The sequence below is a fragment of the Fukomys damarensis genome, unplaced genomic scaffold (genome assembly GCF_012274545.1).
Source record: "Fukomys damarensis isolate Sample0158 unplaced genomic scaffold, DMR_v1.0_HiC HiC_scaffold_39, whole genome shotgun sequence".
Lineage (NCBI taxonomy): Eukaryota > Metazoa > Chordata > Mammalia > Rodentia > Bathyergidae > Fukomys > Fukomys damarensis.
The window spans coordinates 7,116,795-7,141,000 of NW_022900951.1; the positions used below are offsets into that span (position 1 = coordinate 7,116,795).

The 24,206-nt window shown below is 40.9% G+C and overlaps 1 protein-coding gene across 7 annotated transcripts in view; it reads right to left on the bottom strand.

The window, feature by feature from the left end:
- The window catches only part of Mid1 (midline 1), a 354,023-nt gene that overhangs the window by 105,838 nt on the left and 223,979 nt on the right, over positions 1–24,206 (bottom strand). For 5 of the 7 annotated variants that reach the window (XM_010613988.1, XM_033760272.1, XM_033760271.1 and 2 more), the window contains exon 2: positions 336–1,051. In XM_010613988.1, the coding sequence (XP_010612290.1) occupies positions 336–995 (660 nt within the window). In that variant the 5' untranslated portion in view covers positions 996–1,051. Of the gene's footprint in view, positions 1–335; positions 1,052–11,471; positions 11,605–24,206 lie in introns of those variants that run through there. The other 2 variants (XM_010613987.3, XM_010613989.2) reach the window with 2 other exon arrangements.

A 24,206-nucleotide genomic window follows, 5' to 3' on the forward strand; every position in this document is an offset into this window, starting at 1 on the left:
TCTCTCCCTCTCCCCCCCGACTCCCTCTCCCCCCACCTCCCTTCCTCTGAGGCAGTATTGAAAGCGATCCAGAAATACTGTAAGGATTGAAAATGATCCAAATTTTTAGAATTCACCCTCACCTTGACAACGCCAAAATTACAAGCAGCAGTCAACTTTTACAAGATACCCTTACTGTGTAACATTTATGGGCTGCCGAAAACATGCTACAACTAATCAGATAACAAAGGTGAAGAGCAAACCGTCACCTGCCGTGTAGCTAGCAGTGAATACACTTCTTATTTCTATGACATTTGTTGGCAGAAAGGGGTTGGCTTAAGGCGGATCGGACTAACCTTCAATTTGTCATAGCGCTCACTCAAAGCTGCCACCTGATGATCGCGGTGCCGCCCAACCAGTTTACACAAGGCACAGATTAACTGGTCATCGGTCACACAGTACATATTCACCTTCTCATCCTCGTGCTCCAGGCACATCAGCCCCCGGATGTGCGAGTCCGGGATTGGCTCAATGAGACGATGGCCTGTAAAAGGCTTCTTGTTCGGGTGAGTGGCTTTCAGGCACTCATCACAGTAGGACACCTCGCAAGTGACACAGGTCTTCACAGCGTCCTGGGCAGGATCCTGGTCACAGAACTGGCAGAGGACCTTCTCGGCAGAGGACATGGTGTTGGCGTCGAAGGCCCGCTCCCGGCGGGTCTCACTGGGGGAGTTGGGCCCACTCACTGAGGCTTTCTGAAACCTGTCGATGATGTTCTGCAGGGTGACGTTGCGCTTGAGCCCGTCTAGACCTCGCTGGCTGAGCGTGATGACATGCCGGCACGTGGGGCACTGGAAGGCGCTGATAGACTCCACAGGCTCGTTGGTGGCACAGTGTGACACCAGGATGCGATGGGCACAGTTGAAGCAGAGGCTGTGTGCGCAGGGCAGCAGGAGAGGGTCCTCAAAGAGCTCCAGACAAATAGGGCAGGTCAGCTCCGACTCCAGTGTTTCCATCTTCAGGCAAAGCTCTCCGGTGTCATCAGCAAAATCCAAGGAAGCTGATCAGCTATCTGGAAACAGAACATAAGATTTGATTAAGCACAAGAGGTCATCCATGGGTGGCTGTCAGCTTCGGACGCATCTCAGAACAATTTCAAACACAGGTCATGGAAGGATAAATGCGTGTACATTGCAAATAGTTCTCTCTGTATTCACTGGGTGGAAAGGAGAAGGGGGGAAACTCCCAATGTTTTTTTCAAGTTCCAGTTGCTGAAAGTAGCTTTTTGTTTTCTTTTTTCTTTTTTGGCAATTTTAGCTTGTAAAAGTGGCCAGGAATGGAAACTATAATTTACATAACTTGTGTTTAAGCAGAATAACCTTTTTCTATCACAGCCGATTTTTACCTTGGGTTTGAAATTAAAATGTACAAACATTCATCAATGAACTGTAGTCAGTCATGTGTAACTTCGAATTTATGAGCTTACATATTAATGTGAATGTATTTTAAAGGACTGTAATTCTGCAATACCACATCAGACTTGTGAGTCATAAAGAGACAGTCACCGTAGAAATTAGCATTGAATGCACATGACACACACAGATTTCAGTAGAAATAATCACATTAAAATAAAGGGTGTCATTTTCCAAAGCTCCTGAGAAAAGATATGGATTCCCACAAAGATAATTTTGATAGAGGCAATCATTCTGGTGTGTGTTACTTTCCTGAACAATTCTATTGCTTAACATGGTAATAGTGTATGGGCAGGCAGAGAGGAGTTTAGAGAAATATCTGGGAGCCTTTTTCACAGCTGCAGTGAGTTTGGGTACCAGTGACTAATATTCAGGACAACGATTAAGTTAATGAGAACAAGGATTTGGGTGATTACCATATTCATTTGATAAGTTCTAAATGTGGTAGCAATTACAATTTAAAGCACGGGTTAAAAGTGGCTTGCACGGGCTTCTGAGTGACCCTGTGCAACACTCCTGGCCAAAACTCTCTCACTCTGGGTTTATCACTGTCACTAGCCACAGGCCAAACTGGCAGGAGGTGCTGCCTGATGCTCACAGCCTTGCTGGCCCGGGCAAGACATCCACCAGTTGTGTCACCCCCCACCCCCCGCCACCCTGGCCCTGCCGACCAGCTCAGGGTGGCCCAGCTCTCTGCTCCTCTCACCATAAAGCCCTTGCTGCTTTTGTGAACTCCCATTGCCTCCCTTCAAAACAGAAGGGCAAAGAATCCCACACAAGCCCTGGTTCATTAGCAGGCCTGGGAACCAAACCTCTTTGAAACTTTTCCCTTTCAAGACCATTACCAGAGGTCTGCAGAGCACTGGCGGGCACACTAGATGCAGCCCACTTTGGGCTGTGAGAGAATAGCGCAGTTCACCTAGTGGTTGGGAGATTCAAATCATTAGCCTGGGGGCAGAGGGGAGTTCTCAGCTGAAATTAGTGGAAGATGTCTCACCCAATGCTAAGTTTAGTGATTCTGACAATCAGTCGTTTGTATTCACACCTTTGCTTGTTTACAAAATTCCTGATTTCTAGAACATGCTGACCCTTTCTGAAATAGCATCCCTGCGAAATGCCATGTGGTGCCAGGGTGAAACAAGCATTCATCTTGCTACCAACTGAATGCTAACTGGTCATTAAAAGTGAAATGTATGTGCTGAGCCTGTCAAAAATTAAAGAGGTACCAGCTTTATAAAAGAATTCAACTACTTGCTAATATTTACCACATAGCAAAGAATAAAAGGAAAGGTGTGATTTGAAAGATTAAAGCTTACTCATCTTGCCACAGCCTGCTGCAGTGGAAAGAAACCCTAAAGCTGCTTTTAGGAGAAACATTCAGCTCCACTTGGTCTCAGACCACTCTTCCTGTAGAAGGCTCAGATGAAGTTGAAAGACTGCCTTTTAAATATTACTTCGGTTAATCTTGGAAAAGGAACTCACGCTAATTCAAATGTCCTCTCCCTTCCAATCAAAAGAATATAAAGGAAAAACTTCACCTTCTTGGTCTGATAGGAGGAGAATCAGATTATGTCTGGAGAGCTATGCTGATTATGTTATTAATTTATAATTTAATTTTTAATTAACCTACAGTATTTGTGCTTGTTTATGGTTCATAGCGTTATAATTCGAAACATGGAAAAACGTTGTGGAAGTTCTTCAAAAAACTGAAAATAGAATTGCCATATGATCCAAAAATCCTACTCCTGAGTCTAGATCCAAAGGAAATGAAATCAGTATATCAAGAGACATATGTACTCTCATGTTTACCGTGGCAATAGCCAAGAAATGGAAACAACCTAAGTGTCCATCAAATGGATAAAGAAAATGTGCTACATATGTACAACAGAATATTATTCAGCCATATTGAACTGGAAGATGTAACACTAGATGAAATAATGAAATAAACTAGGCACAGAAGACAAATATAGCATAATGATTGTAATTTCAGTACAAGTGCTAGAGCTCTGTCCCAGAAAGTCACCATCAGAACTTCAAGCTCTGATTCCATTCTGGACCCCAGTGGAAATGTCAGCATTTTATTCACTCATTCAAGAGACAGTTACTGTATGCCACGTACTGACCTGGCTTGAGACACCAGAATCTGGTGTTCTCGTCACTCCATGTCTATTATCACAGGCCAGGCCAGCATCCTCTCATACTTGGATCATCACCAAGACCTTTGTAAATTGTCTCTTGGCTTCTGCTTACCTTTGCCCTTCTTCCTATAGTGTATCTTCCAGTCAGAAGCCTGTCAAAATATGGCAAACCCTGCTCATCCTGTACTCTGCCCTGTAGGAGCTTCCCACCTCAGCCAGAGAAAAATTCACCAGAATAAAATCAGCCCGGAAAAACCCACTCAGACAGTGAGCTCATTTCCTCCCACGCTACCCCTTGCTTGTTCTGCTCTGGGCACATGGCCTCCTCATGAGTCTTCAAACATGCCAAACATGTCCCTTCACTACTCGCCCCCATATGGCCTTCAGAATCCACATGACTGCTCCAGTGTCACCTTCTCTGAAGCCACATAAAAACAATCTCCCTCCTCCCACCATGACCGCCCGCTCATTACAGCGATCCTTCTCCTCCCATCTCAGTTTGGTTTTTTTCCACAACATTTATTGCTGATATGTTCCATTACTTTGTTCATCGCCCTGTCTCTCCCCATTATGCCCAGCAGTAGGATATAGACTCTGAGCGAGAGATTTTTCTCTACTCTTTGAGGAATGTACCACCAGCATTTAGAACAGTGTTCACCACACAGTAAGATTTAAACATTCATTGATTCCTTGGAATATACTGACTTTTGGGCAGAAATCAAAAAAAAAAAATCCTTTCCTTTAAGGGTATCTCAATACATTAGAACAGAAGTCAGCAAGCTTTTTCTATAAAGACTAGGACAATAAAACTTTTTGGCTTTGCATGCTATAGGATCTCTGTTGCAATTACTCAGTTCCAGCATTGTCATGCCAAAACAATCATACACAATACAAAAAAAGAATGAATGTGGCTGTGTTCCAACACAACTGTATTTACAAAAACAGATAATGAGCCAGATTTGGCCTGTAGATCTTATTCTGCTGACCTCTGTATTAAAAGACAGACATACCTAGCTAGCCAAAATATATAGCGAAAATCATTCTCAGAGAGATATGAATAAAATGCTACGTGGGCAACAATGTCAAAGATGGTGGAGCCAGACTTGGACAAGAGTGTACACGTTTCCAGTGCTGGTGGAAATAATACGTGATGGGATTTTACCCTGACATCAATGGAAATGATGTGAAATGAGTGCCTGAGGCAATTCTTATAAGAATGATTTAATAGCAGCTGCTCAGATCTGATTCTTTCTTTTATTCCATACCACTTGGCATAGAGCTATGGGCAAGTATCTACACTGTAAACGGTTAATTGTATTAAGTGATGACACAATATCTAGATGTGGTAAGTAAGGTTGAGTTAATTTTCCAAATCTTTGGCCTCGATGCTGCCAAAAAGGACTGTTTTGGTTTGATATCTATAAAGGATCCCAATTTTCCACTTTTATCCAGATTTTGCCATGATATAAGTATCATTTCCATTGAGTTATTCAACAATATCTTACACATGTCATTCCTCCCTCCAAAAAAACAAAATAGCATGGCTTGTTTTCTAGCTTTCTTTTAAATAACTTTCTAGAAAAACTAAAACACCATTCATTCTTTCACCAGATATTTACGTCCTTCTATGGGCTTGGTCCTGGGGAACGCACTGGTAATACAAGGTCCCTGCCTCTGTGAACACATGGTTCGAGAGAAGAAGGAAAATGTGGGGGAAAAAATCGTGCAACGTAACAAAAGCTGCATTCCAAAGATATACATGGAATAATCAACTCTCTATTGGAGGACAGGGGGCAGGAAAGGCTTACTAAAGGAGGTTACATTGAGGTGAGTGTTAAAAGATGAATAGGAGTTAAGTGGACAGTAATGGACAGGAGAAGAATTTGTACAAAATGTTATCTCTCTTTTGTATTTGCTTAACCCATATAGTTAAATTTCCATGCCATCAAAAAAATGTTTAAAGCTGCTTAGCCTTCAGTACAATAGAAGGAAATCACACATGCATAGTGCTGTCCAGAAATTCTATAGCTCAACATTTTTATGAATGGGCTGATCGGTCTTCATTCAAAGGAGGATATGGATAATCATGGGAACCCCTCACATCCAACTGGGAATGGCAACAATTCGCAGCTCACACCTCTGCCCACCCACAGCTCTTATGTCTACATCAAGGCATGAAATAAGTGAGCGAAATGGAAGTTGGACAGGTGGCCCTTATCCAAAATTCTAGGACATCCTGCATGCTATTTATTTTCTGCCTACCCACGTGTCCATGGACAAGATCTACAGATGTTCCCCAGGGCTCCTCTCACATTCACTCTAATTGTGTCCCTAAGCTGCCAGGTTGCAGTGAAGCCTGGGACAGAATGGAAGGAGGCCATCTCCTTTAGAAACTTTCTTACAAATTCAAGGCTTCTGAGGAAAACGTTTTCTTAAAATGGGAGGTTAAACTCAGCGTGGTGATGCACACCTCCTCGGGGCTGAGGCAGGAGGTCTGCAAATTCCGGGCCAGCCTGGACAACTTAAAGACCTTGTCTTAAAATAAAAGAAAACAAAAAGGTTTGGGAATGTATCTTAGTGCTGAGGCCCTGGGTTCAATTCCCCGTTCAGACAGGCAGGCAGGCAGACAGACAGATAGGTAAGAAAATGGATTAATGTATATTCTGGTAATGAACAATGATGTGAATATTTTCACCCATTCTCCTTTGCGTCCCTCTCTCATTCTGTGTATGACTGATATTGTACTCCTAGTTTGGCTCTATCTGCTGCTGACTTCTTCCTCCTGTCAACCACTCTAGGTGTTTTCAAAGCCTCTCCACTTCCTTCAAAAAAAGCCAACCAGATTGTTCATTCATTTCATAGACTGCCTCTCTGAGCGAGCCCCTAGGCTTATATCTCAAAGCGCCTTCTCTCTCTCTGGAGCTTCAGCATGGAGGGTTCTCTACTCCATGTATTATAAATGCCCCAGGCTCAGGGTGTCTCACGGAACTCATCACCTTCCCTCCCTACCTGTCTTCTCTGCAGGGCTCCTCATGTCCTTTCATCCTCCTGAAAGGCAGAAGTCAGAAATTCCCCATTTTCTACTCTTTACTCTCTGGGGGAGGCAGAATAAAGGCCCCAGAGATATCCACAAGCTACACTCCAGAACCTGCAGCTAGTGTAGGGCCAAGGGGAAATGAGTTTTGCAGACACCAGTAAGACTGCTGAGCAGTGACGTTGAGATGAAGAGATGGGTGAGGATTACCCAGGTGGACACAATGGAGGACCAGAGGCAGCTTCAAAGTGCAAGTGGGAAGCAGAAGAGTCAGAGCGATGTGATGGGCCAACTGTGGCTGCTCTGAACATGGAGGAAGGGACCACAGCCTAGCCTCATCCTCTAGAAGCTGGGACAAAAGATAACAGATTCTACCTTAGTAGGGTAAGATGCCCTGCAGACCTTGACTGTTAGCCCTGGGAAATCTGTAGCTGACTTTAGACCTCTAGAATTATAAAATAATAAATAAGCATTGTGCTTAAAGCCAACGAGTTTGTGATAACTTGCTATGGCATAAGTAAAAAGTTAATTCATCCTTCCCCAAATCCAACATATGAAAAATATATATGTGTCAATGCTTCGTAACTTTGAACTGGCTTCCTTCTCTGTTCACACTGCCTCTGTGTTGTTCCAGACCCTCTTTGCTACATTCTTAGACCATTACAAGAAACCTTCCTAATTTGATTTATTACCTCCAATCTTTCCTCTTTCAGTCTAATCTTTGTAACATGCCTCTGGCACCACAGCTTTTTCTTGTCACTTCTCTCAATGGCTCAAAACACAGAAGAACTCCCTGATGCCCCAAATATGAGTCCTAACATCTTATCTGCATTTCCAAAGCCATACTTACGGTCTCTCCCAATAAACCTTCAACTTTATTTTCTCCCCCACCAACTTTACTTTCATTCACTTCCTAAGCCAGAGACATGGTAAATGGGACCATTTGCTGTTTTTACCAATTGCCTTTGCTGCTTTTTTTTTCCTAGCACAAATCATTTTCTTACGTGAGTTTTAATTTTTGTTGTTTCTTTTTCTTTCTGTGTTTATGTTTTTTTTTTTTTTAAGATGAGAACAGCATCTCTAGGAGACCCAAAAGTCCTGGTCACTGTTGTATTTGGCAACTTCATATTAACAAGGAAGAATTGTTTAAAAAGACCACTCCAAATAATGTGATGTACCTTAATGTTCACATTTAAGGGCTGCAAAGTTGAAAAAGACAAAGTGATAGAATTATCATATTCACAAGATAAGTAAAATATTTATGTAAAACTATTATTTCCAGCTGTGCTAGGTTTTGCAGCCCTATAATCCCAGTTCTCTGGGAGGCTGAGGCAGGAGGATCAAAAATATGAGCCCAACCTGGGCAACTTAGTGAATTAGCAAGACTTTGTCTCAAAAGGAAAATGGTTGGGGATATAGCTCCATGAGAAGGTCCTGGGATCAATCTCCAGTACCGCAAGGGAAAAAAAAAGTCCTAGTACACAATAGAGTAGTCAATAATAGTACCAGGTTTAAAGGCCTGTCATTCATCTCATTTTTTCAGTACAGTCAGATTTACTCTGAGGCTGATGTGGGCATGCAGGTAATCAGGGATGAGCACACGCACATGTGCACGCACCCCCACACACACAACTCTTGTATGGAGATATAACATTCATAATCTAAAATTTTATGCCAACATGAATGTGTGGCCTGAGCCAAGTGATCACTTCACCTTTGAAACCTCCATGGACGTAAGAGGTTCATGCCACACAGGGTTAAGGAAAATGAATCAACAGACATATGAGAGCTAGTGGTGAGGGCTGGGAGGATGATGGGACCCTGGCAGCTATGTGATGGCTAAATGTCTGACTGACCAGTTCCCTGGACAGAAAGCTCCTCCCTTATTCCCTCTGCACTCCAGGTATCCTCATCCTGAGGTATATTTTTGCTGAAGTAGCACTGATCGTGGGTGGAGGATTTTCCCAGACAGAGGAGGCACAGGAAATGGGAGAAAACAGATTGAAGGTGAAAATTCCCAGTGCAAGAGAAAGGAAGCATTGGGAGTTCCTCAGCTGCAGAGTTTGGGCTTGGGAAGGGAGGTAGGGGGGTTCAGAATGGAGGCTCTACTGGATTCATGTTATAGGCCAACAACAGGGAAGTTAAAGGGGGGCTCATGTCTGTTGCAGTCATCATTTTTGCTGTTCTTTGAAATAAGAGATATAAATTGGGTATTGACCTCACACGTCAATGCAAACAAAATATTTAAGCCCCAGTCTATACTGTCATAACTCTTGCTACCATCCTTGTTCAGCAGCTCATTTTGGAATTTCACTTTTCCTTTTTAAGACCTCCACTATGATGCAATCAAAATAATCTGCACCTTGAAGAACTATCTAGAACTCCAGTGCAGATGGCGTCCATTGTCAGGTTTAAACCCTGGCCAAATTTAGTGCATAAACTTTCTGGTTCAGATGTCAAAAATAGAGAAGTTTCACCCATATGTTCAAGAACTAGACTGAGAGTTGGGAATCTTCAGACCAAATTCATTCTCTGAGATTAGTCACCCATAGTTCATTATCAGTACATCACCCATGATTTTTCCTTTCCAGTTTCTTTTACTGGAGACTTCGGCATTTTGATCCTAAGGGAGTCCCATGCCTCAGTGCTACCCTACACATGTTCTGTGACATATCTACACAGTGCATGAAACATAATTGCTTTTCTCATTAATAACTTTACTTCCAGTCCTTCGCCATTCAGCTCTGAAATCCTTACCAATCAGGAAAATTAATGGGGCATGAGCTCGAGGAATGAACTTGGATGGCAACACTGAGTGGCCTGTGATCAAGTGTTAATACCAGGTGGCTCTCAGTCAATGCCCTGATGATTCCCAAGGCACTTCCTCTGGTTATTTTCCAAATATTCCCTGCAATATGGAAACTAAGCTTGTTACATTTATCAAAACATAACTGAGGTGAGAGAAAACACTTCACACTGCACAAAGTTACACCAAACTGCATACTAACTATGTCAGGAAAGGAAGCTCCTAAAAGCGTCACAAGCAACAAATAACATTTAAAATGCTACAAAAAATTGAACTATTTGAGAGCCAATGTACTTGACTGTCCACACCGCTGGCCCCTGGTCGACCTGGGAAATTAAGAGTTAGTTGATTTATTGCTATTTGGATTTTTGCTATGAAATTATCCTATTATAGAACTGTATTCATGGAATTTTTTTTTGAAGACTGTGGAATGATGTTTCTGTCTGGAATCAGCAGAAACATAGACTATCAGAGGACTCAAAATAACTCCATGGTAGAGCAATGAAGATCAAGAGTTTCAACTCAGAGTCACATGCTTTCACAGCTATTATATCCAAGACAATTTCACAACACAGAATGCTTTAAGTAACATAATATAGCACTCAGCATATTCATATTCAACCATACAGCTTAGTATTTAACTATGAGTTATAAAATCCACCAAACAAACACACTGCTTCAATACTACTTTACTGCCCAGTATCCTAGCCAACTGGACAAGCAGATGAGTCAATAAAGGCAAAATAAAACATGGCTGTGACGGGGTGGAAAGAGAGGAAGAGAATCCAGTTGAATGTCACAACATTCTAAAGGACTGGAAATTGATAAATAAGCTGTTTCGTACCCCCAATGATGGCAGAGAGAAGTACAAATGCAAAGTGGATCTTAAAGCAATAATATAAATAATACACTGAGTAGGAACAAGCTGGGAAAAAAGGTGACCACTTAACACTCTACAGGTAATGAATGTTCCTCTGAAATATCACTATGATTAACCTCCGACTGTCATGTCAGCACACCCAAATTCACTGGTTTAATTGGTAACAGACAACTAAGAATTTTTGCTAACTAACATGTAGGGGACCAGAGAGACTGATTTAAAAAAAAAAACATGAAGAAGATGAAGAAGAAGAAGAAGATGAAGAAGAGGAAGAGGAAGAGGAAGAGGAAGAGGAAGAGGAAGAAGAAGAAGAAGAAGAAGAAGAAGAAGAAGAAGAAGAAGAAGAAGAAGAAGAAGAAGAAGAAGAAGAAGAAGAAGAAGAAGAAGAAGAAGAAGAAGAAGAAGAAACAGTTAAGCACTGATGCTAGCCTCAAGTTTTACCACAACTAACTTACAAATAGACATTTTAAATAACTTGTCATTACTTCTCCAGTCTAAAGAGTGCTGAAATTAAATTCGTTTTGCCTGATACCTGACATGAAAATCAGGGAAGACTTTTTGTCTCACTGAACACCTATCTGGTGGAATTTATACAAATCAAGGTTTGGTCTGTTCACCAAACCTTTTTCTGCACGTCCACATCTGCCTATAACGTGCTCATTTTTAGTAACTGGGTCTCTAGGACACTCTCTAAAATAATCACATACTCGCTTGACTATGCAACCTGATTAATAATGAATGAACATTCCTGAAAAGAATCACTTCGAAACACAGCAGATGTCTGAGAGGATATGAAGTCTTTAATGACCAAAATTAAGGGGAAATGGGCGCAGGGTCACACAGACTGGTTATTTTGATTGAAATCTAGCATTCCAAATTTACTTAACAGAATGCTTCATTACTCCTTCTGGAGGTTTATTTATCTAAGCAGACAAGCAAAAGACACAAATGACAAATGAAAAGAGCAATCCTGACTCCCTGAGGAACAACTGCCCTGTCCTGTACTGTCTCAAGTAATGAAGGAAGCCGGTCGGCAGTCTCAGAGGTGCGACTCATTCCTGAAAGACCAATAAACAGGTCAAAAACAGAAACCAGTGCACTGGTCCTTAGGAGTCCTTTGAGCACCTCTCCAGATCTCAAACAGACCCCCGTGAATACCCACCAATGGACTGCACACTAGTTCTTTTTGAAGAAACATCGCCGGAAGCAGAGGATGGGGACCCACGAAATGACGGACGGGCCACTGAGACCAGATGGTGGGTGGCAGGCAGTGCTGGAGCGGTCCTGTGTGTCTGTGAGAGCGTCGACAGTGAAACACAACAGGAAAATCGGCCCAACAATTCCAGGAAGGCCAGCTCCACCTCATCCACTCCGCCAGGGTTGCCCGAAGAATCAACTGCCTTTTCCAAGTCCCCCACCGCGACTTCCCTATTCCCTCACCCACTCAGGGCTTCACTGAAACCAAACGAAAAGGCAGACCAAGTCGGGTCAACACCCACTGCCTTGTAAGTACAAAAAAAGAGATGATTTGGCAATGGGACCTGTACTCTCAGTGCTTACAGGGACTGGTGGCGGCAGCTCCTGCAGCCTGAGGCTGCGTGCCAGCTCTCCTCGCTGCCAGTGGGACTCGCCCTGCCCACCTCCAGGGTCAAGCACAGACACTTGTCTCCTTTGCATTTGAGTCCTTTGAGCACCCTACTGAGCATGTTCTCAGGTTATCCTCTGGGTACTGGTTTACTCATTGTAAAAACAATATACTCCTTTTTGTATCTCTACTTTCTGAATTAAAGTATACTTTTTGAAAGAGATCAAAAAGAACAATTTCATATACAGGTACACTAAAGTGCATTTTTGTTCAAAAATTTTAAATTACAATGGATCATTCTGATCAATAACTGAAAATGTATGTATATATGAAATATATGTATGTATATACACACAAATACCCAAGTTGTATACACATACATACATATATGTATATGTCCATATATCAAATACATATCTAGTCTCCTCTGGGTCCCAAGACCCTCCCTCCAACAAAACCTGAGGATACTTAAGTCCTTTATATTGTATTACACTACTATATTAAGTCCTATATATAGTATTTGCAGAGAACCTACATACATCTCTCTCATACTGTAATATTACTTATAATACTTAATACACTGTAATTGCTATAGAAATTATTCCTCTATTATATTGTTTAGGGAGACATAACAAGAAAACAAGTCCTTACATGGTCAGTACAGACGAAATTCTTTTCCATGTTTTTGATCTGAGCTTGGTTGAATCTGTCATTGTAGCACTCACAGATACCGATAATGTACATAATCTTGATTTCTGTCTCCAGAGTAGGAAAGAAGGGGTGCATTGAGAATGGAAAGTAACAAATGAAAATTGGAGTGTATGAAGAAAGGGAAGTAGGCCCCCCTCCCCCAAAACACTTGTCGGACACTGAAGCTCTTTGAAGGATGTTGCTTACCACTGTGTAAGACGAGAAACGGCAACTAATGTAAATCATTAGGAAAGGGTAAAAAGACTTTGCACAGTTCAAATTATACTCTAGACATTTGGACTCCACCAAAGGTGCTTAGGGAGCCATTGTGATATAGGGGAAGCAGAAGGCAAGAGCTGCTTCCTCAGGTGGCCCAAGAGCATGTTGCAGCATCTACTTTCGTGCCATTAGAACGCCTCATGGTAAATCAAAGTGCGCTTCATATACTAGTACATTAAAATGCAAGCATGGATTGCCCTGACTTATATCCTTCCAAACTGTAACTTCATTTGCCTTTTAACAATACAGGGATTACTCAATTTCACGTAGAGACAGATGACTTACTTAAGAAGTTCTCATTGCCCATGGAAGAGATGCACATATCACCAACTAGAACTTTAAAGGACTTTTCATCGAGAGACTTTTAAAATTGCTTTTGTTAAAACAAAATAAAAATTGACAAAATTCCTCCCAGTCTTGCTCAGTTTGGCACTGTAATGGAAAATTAGTCTGAACACCTCAAGTTGAAAGATTAGGTAACAAACATTTACTCTACCCCTCAAAAGAATATGGTCAACCAACAGCAGAAAATGTTTACAATCTTAAAAGAGCAGTCGAATATGACAACTTCTATGTGAAATTTCCATCCATCAGAAGACCTCAGCCATTCTGTGTCTTTTACACTTTAAGAGATAAAGCATCCTGTTTGAAGAAAAAAAATCAGGAGCTATTCGGCATTACATTGAAAGTGATTGATGTTTTCCAGGTCTATGCTGTACTGGCTGCTGTGTAAGAATTTGGTTTGGAAGGCAGTGAGAGCAGAATGGAAAGAGAAGAGAGGGGCCGCCTGTCACACCTAGTCTGCTGGCACAAGTCTAAATCGGCCCTCCAGGTGAGTGAATACCAAAGGTGTGCTCGTGGCAGAAACGGAAGCTGCGAGCTCCTTGGAAACCACCTGCACTTGAAAAGCAGGTAGCACCGCCTTCCTTCCCTGAAGGCTTTTCTATGTATATTTATAGTTGGACAGGCATTGCTATATACACTCATAGAAGTCTAAGTCTATATAAAATCCCACCCGCGTTTACAGTGTAAATGATATTTGCAGGCACATATAAAGAGGTACGTCCAGATAAGCACAAACACAAAGATATATATATAAAAGCACCTTTTCAAAACTACTGTACATGAGACATAATAGCATTCCCTCTTGACAAACCCTTCAGTTTGTGCACCCTTCCTGCATCACAGAAACACTCCTGTCTCTGTGTAAACCAGAAACCTGTAGGTAATTGTTATTTATTTTAAAAACCAGCTGCCTGCTCATATCTGCAAAAGGTTACTTGGAAATGAGCAAAATGACACAAGATCTGTCCTCTGAAAGACAACCCCGTCAAGCAGGATTTTGGTAAGTAGATTGTGCCCTGGAGAAACACTTGCCATTTGGAAAAACAATTCTTCTTACTTCATTTGTACAGCACTCCTTAGAAGGCAGAGAAAGTACATACTCTCCCCTTTCCAATCATCCATGAGGAACAAAATACATCAATAAGTAGTGCTCAAAAAAAAAAAAGTACTAGGGGTGGGGATTTAGCTCAGTGGTACCACATCTGCCTCGCAAGCGCAAGGTCCTGAGTTTGATCCCCGGTACCAAAGAAAAGTAGTGTTTGATATTGGCCAGTGCACATTTCACTATATTCTCTGAACACTGCAATTCTTAAATGCAAAGACAAGAACAAATACTGCTGTCTCGTGACTTGTCGAGGTAACTACGATGGTACAGAGTAACAGATTCTTATTGTATGAGCAGACTGGGAAATTCTCTCAAATATGCTAGTGCCTTTTCTTAAAGAAAAATCACTTTCCCCGCCTCCACTTCAAAGTTAGCCGCACACAAAAACCTCATGTTCACAATATCCTGAAGCTACTTTGTTCGTGATCTTGAAAGATAAAGGAAGCTAACCTGTATTCACAACCCTTGGTTAACTATTAGGAAGAACATGCTTCAAACATTTTCCATGATCACTGAAGCCCTACAACCAGAGGATGAAGTCTTTTTTTTTTTTTAAGCAGCAGAAAGATAAGTAATTCTTTTGTTCTGAATTGTTATTGTAAAGCACCACATGAAAGACGGAGTACGATGGAAACAAGGCAATGCAAAGGACAACAGCTCTGATGAATGAAAACAGGATATGAAGAACAGGTCGTGGGACTGAGTGTCTGTACAGAACAAAAGCAGGAGGCTTCTAGGGAGAGGGAGAGATTTGAGAACAAATGCTTTTATCACATTTTAATGCTAATGGATGAACCCTAGTTTTTTCAGGCAGCACAGATCTGGGCAGTCAAAATTATCATTAAAACACACACACACACACAACAACTCACAGGCATACAATTTAATGTATCATAAAATTAAAACTGCTTTCAAATCATATTAAATCATCCCCTTTCAACCCATGATCCCCTAGCTGAAATGTGTTGCTATTTTGCCCTATCTAAACTAAGCTATTGGGTTCACCAATTTTTATTGCTAATAGCATGCAGTCCTAAAGAAATTGAGTTTTTTAACTAAAATGAAAAGAGAAAAATAAACATTCTCTCCATTCAGTGTACTTTAACGTGGACTTTCAATGGAACCTTTACATAGAGTTTTCAAGAACTCCCAGGAAAAATGACGCAGTGTGACAGTGTGTACTGTGTTGAGAAGCAACAACAGCAACTAAGTGGTGAGCAAGAATACAACACAATAAATTTGTCAAGTCATGGAAGAACTCTCTCATACTTATTCTTCTGATGCAAATTCTGCAAATGCAAGAGAATGACGATTTATTTGTGAAGACATCACTTGACCATGTACAGTTGGTTGGACTTAACCTATCATCGTCATCATCATTATCATTATAGTCTCTATGCTGTAGGGATCCTGAAAAGTGAATACTATATCTCACTGCAAACTGCACTGAATATGTCCATCTTGCTCTCTCTCCCAGATTCTGCCACTGCTCTCTATTCTTTTCCCCCATCTGCATTTGCTCTTCTCAGATGACTGATGAACTTCTGCAAGTTCTTTGCTAATCCATTTCTCCAGTTTTCTCTTAAGGTACGCCCTCAGAAAAACTAGGGCTCAGCCCTAAACTCAGTGTGCCCAAGTATCCTTTGTCTAGTTTGGGGCCAACACCATCAATGGGATGTCATGAAAGAAACATGAACCTTGAAACCTGATAAGCCTGAGTTCAAACCCTGGCTGTGCCATTTCCTTGGGCAGGCAAAAAGGAGCCTGATACTCTCCATATCTCGCCTTCGCAGATGTTCTTCGTATCTCATCCACAGTTCCCTTTTCGGTAAAGTGTGGACAATGACAGCAATCTCAGAGTCCTTGAAGGATTAAGTGAGGCAAAGTGTTTAAAATGCCTGACAAAATTGTCACTCTTGATTCTTTTCCTTCTGGTCCTGAATCATCTCTGCCCATTCATCTTTAATAAAAGTCATTACCTGTATTTTTATTCAAAACATCTTCAAGCCATTTTTGTAAGCAGGAAGGGTGAGAATCCATTCATTTATTCAGTAACGTGCAGAATGTCTTGCGTGAAGGAACACATGTGAATAATAAATGAACCGCATTGCTATCCTGAACATTAATGTTGAATAATTGTCTTCCCAATCTCATCTATTGCATCTTTGTTTACCACCACGTCTCTCCCACCACAATCTCAAGGCTTCATTCTCTGCTCTCTGCTAAAGGTCTCCCTTTCCTGTGTGCATCCTCTACCAGAATTTTTCATTTTGCAGGAGATAAGGGACCCTAGTATAGACGAGGCATGGGAAACTACTGCAAACAGAAGAGTTTCAGATTTCTTCTACTTGCAAGCTAATGAGTTATCCCACCTATTGCATGGATACTGGCTCAAGACATGTGAGCCCTGACTCACAGATAAAAGACATTTTTTTCTAAGAGCACAGCAAGCCTTTGTTTCATATTCTGAGAGTTTGCCTTGTCTCTCAAGTCCCATGTATATCCCAGGTACCTGCCACATATACAAGGGGTTTGCATCACAGCTAAGCAATTCCAGGCTTAGGAAATCTGCATTTTGTATTGTGGACTGCAAGCAAGCCTCCCCAGCCTTGGAGAAAGATGCTCTATCTTCCAAGGATGTCTGCTATATAAGCATCTGTGAAAAAATATTCTGGAACAAAGGCAGTCAGGACCTTGGCTCACAAAAGGTACAGAAACCCGAGAGATCCACGAGGAATTATTTTGCAACAGATGCAATTTCTGTCTCTTTCTAGGGATCAGATCAATGGCGATGATGTAAAATCTGTCCCCACTGGGATCCCTAGCAGTCGTGGTAGAGACAGTTTCACTTGACACTGAATAACCCTTGAGTCATGGAGACCAGAGGTGAAAGAAGCTCACATGAAAGTGATGAGATGAACCTTACCACCAGCTCCAAGCTCCTCGTCTCATTGCCCTCTTACATCAACTGAAATTTCAGAAAAACCCGGCAGAGAGTAAGATGCTCCCACTCAGAGACTTTGCCCAAATAAAACAAGAGTCCTTGTCATTGCCTTCATAATCCTAAACCGGCTTCCATCTAGCCTGCAACTTCGCTCTTCACTCTGAACCTAAACTGGCTTTAAGAGTTTGGAATAGTAAGTTAGTTTCACTACTTTTACATCACAGATCATACATGGACATCAATTTGGCTTTCTTTTAATCATTTTTAAATTTTAGTACTATTTTTTTTTAATTCAGGCAGAAAGTCATTTCTTTCTTTTCGCAGGTCTCTTATTTTAGGTAAGGCTGGGTGACAGGAACTGCTCTGGGCACCAGGAATGTGGTAGTAAATATGAAAGTAAAGATTTGCCCTTACAGAGATTACATTTGAATAAAGGAAAGAGGGCCAGGGATTTAGCTCAGTGGTTCCGCCGCCTGCCTCACAAGCACAAGGTCCGAGTTCGATCCCAGGTACCAAAAAAAAAAAAGAGTAAATAAAGGAAAGAAAAAAAAATGAGTAAGAAAATGATAATTTCAAAGTGAAATACATAAAGTGAAAAAATAAAAAGATAGCATGAAAGAAGGTATCTCGCTAAGTGTGGTCTGTTTTAGCACACAGCTCATTTTTACTAATACCTTTTAAAGATCTCTTAACATTTTGACATTTTTTCCTGTCAATAAACCAAGCAAAGAGAATCTTATATTCAGTATAAAACTTTGCATCATTCGGTCAGAGAGCTACGATTTAATTTCTCAAGTTAAAGGTTGTTGCAGATAACCTTAAGGATAGTTTTCCTTTTCAAGGACATTGAAGTCCATGTCTTATTATTTCTCATCAGAAAAGACGATGTGGTGACTTGGTGAAAAGTGGTGACCTCTTATTTTAACAATGGCATTGGAGAGAATAGACATGAAGACTTCGTGGGCCAAAGAAATCAGGAACTCTTGTGTTTTAGTCCATTCCGTGTTGTATAACAGAATAACTGAGACTAGAGCATGAATGTATAAGGGACAGAAATATTTCTCACAGTTCTCAAAGCCGAGAAGTCCAAGGTCAAATGACTGCAAATCACAACCTTGTCTTGCTGCTTCTAAAAGGCGGCCTGAAGGCTGTGCCCTCTGGAAGAGAGAAGCACTAAGTCCTTACATGGCCAAGGAGCGGAGGAAGGAAACGCCATGCCCACAAGAACTTGTTATAGTAGTTTTAATGCATTCTTGAGGACAAAATGTTCATGACCGAAGCGGCTCCAAAGAATCTTGTTGCTGTATTTGAAATTCATTTCCAACACATGAATTTGGGGGACATTTAAATCGCAGCATATGATGTGCAGCATTACTTGGAAATCTAAGTGTTTGATTCTAGAGTGCTAATCCAGTGTTGAAAAACAACTGTGGATGTGTAGTTAAAGTCACAGGGAAGAGGGGGTGAAGGGAGGGCAGGGACAAGGGGAAAAAATGAAAACCAAGACCTGTCATGTAGAGGTACAAGATCCCAGTAATGAATGTAATTGTACTGTCTACCTAGAATGTACCAATAAACTCAATAAAAAGAAACAAAAAGTCACAGGGAAGGGTAAAATGGAAATGAGTGTCACTGGAAGAGTCACTGGATATATTTTTTTAAAGACAAAATTGAAAGAACTTTAATGCTTCCAGTGCTATCTAGGGTGTTAAAAAATGACTTTAAAAAGTGTCTAGTTTTTAAGAACAATAAGCTTTCAAGGTGGCTAAGCTATGTGAAAGTGGAATTATATTTACTCTGATAAGAAGTATAAATGCTAATTGGAGAAAATATGTCATAATTATATAAGAAATGCATTTTGAATGAGCAAATTTTAATGCTTGATTTATCATCTTTACGGTAAAGATTGGTCAGTCATCTCTTATTATGCAGCTTCTTTAACTTGTCATTATTCAAGCCAACAGGGGCACTTGATTCGAGGCACAGTTCCAAAAGGTTCTGCCAGTTGTCTAAATCTCCTTTCCATTCCAAATGTCTCCAAGTGACTCTCTCTCTTTCAAACCCATGCAAATATTTAGTTTCACAACTTTCGTCATTTCTTCCTTGGAATACAGACTGAGAAATCACTAGCTCCTGGGGCGCTGGGCAAAGAGTACCAGACAGAGACAGGAATGCTGGTGACTTCCCAGAAGGAAGCTTTGTTGTGCCCAAGCCACTGCCAGCTAACCTCCCCCCAAACAGGAACTGCCAAAACATCACTGTTCCAAAAGAAGGGCACTTGGCTCGCCCTTCCCGCCCCCTGCCTATCAGCATCCCAAAGCAATTCTTTGCCTGGTTGCGCTTCTTCATCCTGATCCTGACTGGCAGCTCTGCGGATTAAACTCAGGTCCTTTGGAGCAGTCGCTTTATGCACATTAGCCCCCTGTGGTGTTGAACTCCAAAACCTCTATTTTCTTCCCCTGGGTGTACCCTGTATCTCACAAAACCCTAGTTAGCCACTGTGGTACACAGCCTTTCTTCCATTCTAAGTTATCAAAAGAAAACAAAACAAAACACCAGACCCTACAACAATATGATGGATATGGTAATGATCGAGGGTCTTTTGGGGAGTGGGCAAATTCCAAGTTCCCTTTCAAAGCTGAGACTTGGGAACCCATTTTCTTCTTTATCATTAAAACTTCACATTCTCATCAGCGAAATCTTACTACAATTGCTCAAATGATCTTTTGGCTGAATGAAAATGGTTTGTGTTGTGTATATGTGGGTGTATCCATTTTTTAAAAGTCTCTCAAAACTGCTGAATGAAAATCAAGACCAGTGTCTTCCTAATCAAACAAAATTTCCTTAGTGACTATATGAAAAGAAAATACACCCACTCAGACCATCTGGCCTTGCTCTGCTGCTCGAGAGGGATTTTTTTCCTTCGTTTTCTCGCTATTTTTTCTCCTCATTTCCTGATTATCTCTAGCAAAGCATAATTTTATATATAAATGATTTCTGCCATTGATCATGATGCATTTCCTTCTGCGAGCCACTTTAGTAAACAGCGGAGGAAACTTTGCCCCATTTGCAGGAAAACACTTCTCTGTTCTCCACTGAAGCTTTGAGACAGGAAAAGTAACTAGAAAGATGGAAGTTAGATCACAGTGAAAGCGTTACTTAATCCTGTGTCTTTAAACGCCTCCCGCTCCTCTCCATCTGTACATATCGCATAGTAATAATTAAAACCCAAATCAAAAAGCCACTGTTGCCCTGCTCATTCAGGTGATGACTATGCCAAGCACCCTCCGAGAAATAAGTCAGAAAGTGGAATTTGTTCCGCGTGGGCACTAAGACAACAAAAAAGGTACAGCGAAAGCTCAATTAACTGAAATTTTCTGGAAACGTGAGAGTTCTGGTTAATTTAATTTTCTGGGTTACTGAACCCCTAATAGAAAACCTTCTTATAAAAAAATCCTCATTGCAATGTTTCTGAGGTGCTTGAGTCCACCATTCTTAAGTTGCATAATTACAAACCACATACAGGATCTAATTTAAAGGTTCTGAGGTAATTCCAAATCTTATTGTTCCTTGAGATTGTCATTATAAAGATTTTTTTATTTGATCATTGTTAGAGATTTAGGAGATGAATTTGAATATATAATCCTGTCCATGACCATGAATTTCACATTAATCCATAATATCACCTTCTTCCTTGTATTTCTCAAATGTCTTAGAAAAGCATAACAGAAAAAAACTGGTTAATAAAGAGGTTTGATTTGTGGCAAAGTTTATGTGAGGTGAGTCTTTTGTATGTTTGCATGCTAAGGGAAGTAGATAAAAACTACTTGATATTCAATAAGTACAAAAATGGATAACTCTAATGTAATATTTCTAAGCAATTTTATACATATTAATACTTTGAGGTACCTTTACACATACATATTGAAACTTATTGAGAAAGGGGGCGTACTAAGGTTTCCTGGAGGAACATAATGGCTGCTCAAGACTGGTCCAAATGTCTTCCTGTCACAGCGCAGTCACTACCAGTCCAGCCCTCACTTGGGCTCCCCATTGCAATTCTCACAGAAATGTAGACTATGTGAACAGCAAAGGGATATAAATAGAATTAAGATGTGTTACATACATGGACTAACTCCCCATGATGAATATAATCGTGCAAACATGTACCAATAAAAATCTTAGAGTTAAAAAAAGAAATTTAGACTGCACCACTGTAAGCTACCAAATACTATAATAACACCATTTCATCAAACTACTGCCCAAGACAAAGAGACCTCTAATCTTACATCAGGCTTCCTGCCCTTTGGTGAAGATTACTGTAGAAGTAATTCCTGCAAGTGAAAGATAGGAGACTGAGAAAATAGCAGTCGACATCACTTCCAGCTCTCCAATTCCAAGTGCCTTGCAGTATATGTAAAAATTTCCTTTGTTGGACCATCCCTTCAAATAAGCAAGACTGGTCTTTGTGTTAGTGCCCACAATCTGTTATGCACTTTACAAAAAAAAATGACTTTAATCCCTACTTAAATCCTCAGTGGTAGATATTCTACAGATGAGGCAATTGAGGCTCAAAGTGAGGGGCTCTTACTCAAGGACACACAGCTGACATGTGGCCCAGTCCAATCTAGAATCTAGGTTTTCATAACTCTCCAAAACCTCCTTCAAGAGCCACAAAATATGTTACTGCTACATTCCCAAGTAAACAGAAATTTTTGATATACGAACATAAAGAAAATTTAAACTCTAGATTCTGATGATGCTTCCACCATTTCTAAATGTAAAAAAAAAAAAGATTAGCAGTTAAGCATTGGTCAATTGCCCCTTCATCAGAAGTAATTCAAGAATTTCACATGCTACAGCACCTCATATTCCCTTAGAAAGATGGACATCTGGATCATATTGACAAGTGAGTGCTTTAAACATGGGAGAAAATTAGGAGAAAACCCAAAGACTGGATTATTTCCACAAGTCCATTCAACACTATCCCCGAATACTCTTGTTTTCTGTAACTAGCTTGTCATCCATCCTTTCCACTCAGTGAACAATGGCTTATGACCTCCCAGTTAGCAAGTTCACTGCAGAAATATAGCAGTTATAATTAATGTTTACTAGAATAAATGTAAATATTTTAAAACACACAACAGTTCCAAGCACATGTGATTTCCATTTCATTTTATGAAACACTAAAAATCCACTTGTCCACCCCATTAATTATAACCTGCTCTCAGCCCTGACCTGCATATAATTCCTCCTGACGTAAATTAGAACAAGGTGCACAGAATGGAAGCAGCCTATACCCCAACTGGGCTACAAAACGTCAAGTTCCCAAACCTCTCCAAAGTGTAACCTGACATTTTTCTAAGATTAGAGACAGTTTACGAATTTTTAAAGAGGGCTTAAAGACTCTCCACAGCTAAACCCTACAGTAACTCCTGAAATTTCCAAAGTAAACAGGACTAAGGGGGCCCTGGGGATGGCAAAACCTTGTTATAAGAGAAGAAACACTCCTTAGTAATTTCTTTGCAGAAAATAACATGCATGTGTTCAACCAGAATTAAGAAGAATGCAACAATAAACTTTGAGGCTTGAAGCCCTCTAGAGATCTAACAGAGTCATGAATGGGCCATGTAAAATAGTTCTTGGGCTACATGTGAATGAATTTACACTGCCTATTCATCTTAACAGTTAAGGCAAAAAAATAGAATGACTAACTTTTAAAAACTGTAATTTGCCTGACGTGAATGTGATACGTATTCATTTATCACCTTCCCAAACCAAAAAGCAAATCGCCTTGAGAAGGATCTAACCACTAATAAACAGCATTCTGTAGATTGAACTCTCTAGTCATTTTTCTATACAACTTAGCCACAAAAATGGGCTCATACTTTACATTTTATTTTGTGAGTTTAAATATAATATATTGGGTGATTTTTCATGTTCAAAGACTCTTCTGACTTTTCAAGATTAGTCTTAGATACCTTGTAGTACCACTAAAGTATTAGAGCTGCTTGCCAAGTCAAATAGACCATACAAGCCAAAGATTTAATAAACACTAAAATGTGAGCATTTTTCCTCCCATTACAACATATACTGTCAATGAACAGGATGTGGTACCTGGGAGGTAGAACACTGTTCTTCGTGGCAAATGATCTCTTTTTATGTTCAAATTACATGTATACATGAATAGATATATACACTACAGTATGAGGCTTGTAAAAAGACTCCCTGGGGTCTGGGTTAGAAGGCACATGTTGGGTGAGAGGTTGTTTTGAGAACCCATGAACAGGTCATCTCCAAAAGGGTTAGGACCAAGTGAGCCTGCCTCTCATCATTTACCAGCTCTTGCTCTGTGCTGCCATCTTGTGTTAAACCCTCAGCACGCCCTAGCCCCAAAGCCTTCATTTGTCCAAAACAGGTGGAGCATCTGACTGCCAGAGCTTCTCAGTATCAGTACCCAGATGGTAGCCAGGGAGAGAACAGAACACTGAAAGGTACAGATCTCCTTGGAAGAATCAACCTACAAGAGTCATGGGAGGAGGGAAAAGCCACAGAGTCTCTCTTCTGCCCTTTAACCCTACAAGAGGGTAGGCCAGTTGTCCATAAAGCTGCTGTTGTCATAGGTCACAGAGCTCACAAAGGAGCAAGACAGCAGCTGCAAATCTTCATCACCATCTGTTTGGGGCAGACTTTCTAAAATGGCAGCCTGAAGATGTCTGCCGTGACCCTTGGAGCCTGTGAATACAATGACATGTCTTTCTCCAGATTATGTTGCTTCATAGAGCACAGTTGCTACTAGAAGGAGAGGCAATCCAAGTGAGCTGGGCCTGGTCACATGGGCTTTTCAAAGTTGAGAGCTTTCTCACTGATGGCAGAAGAGGAATTCAGAGAGAGAGAGAGAGAGAGAGAGAGAGAGAGAGAGAGAGAGAGAGAGAGAGAGAGAGAGAGA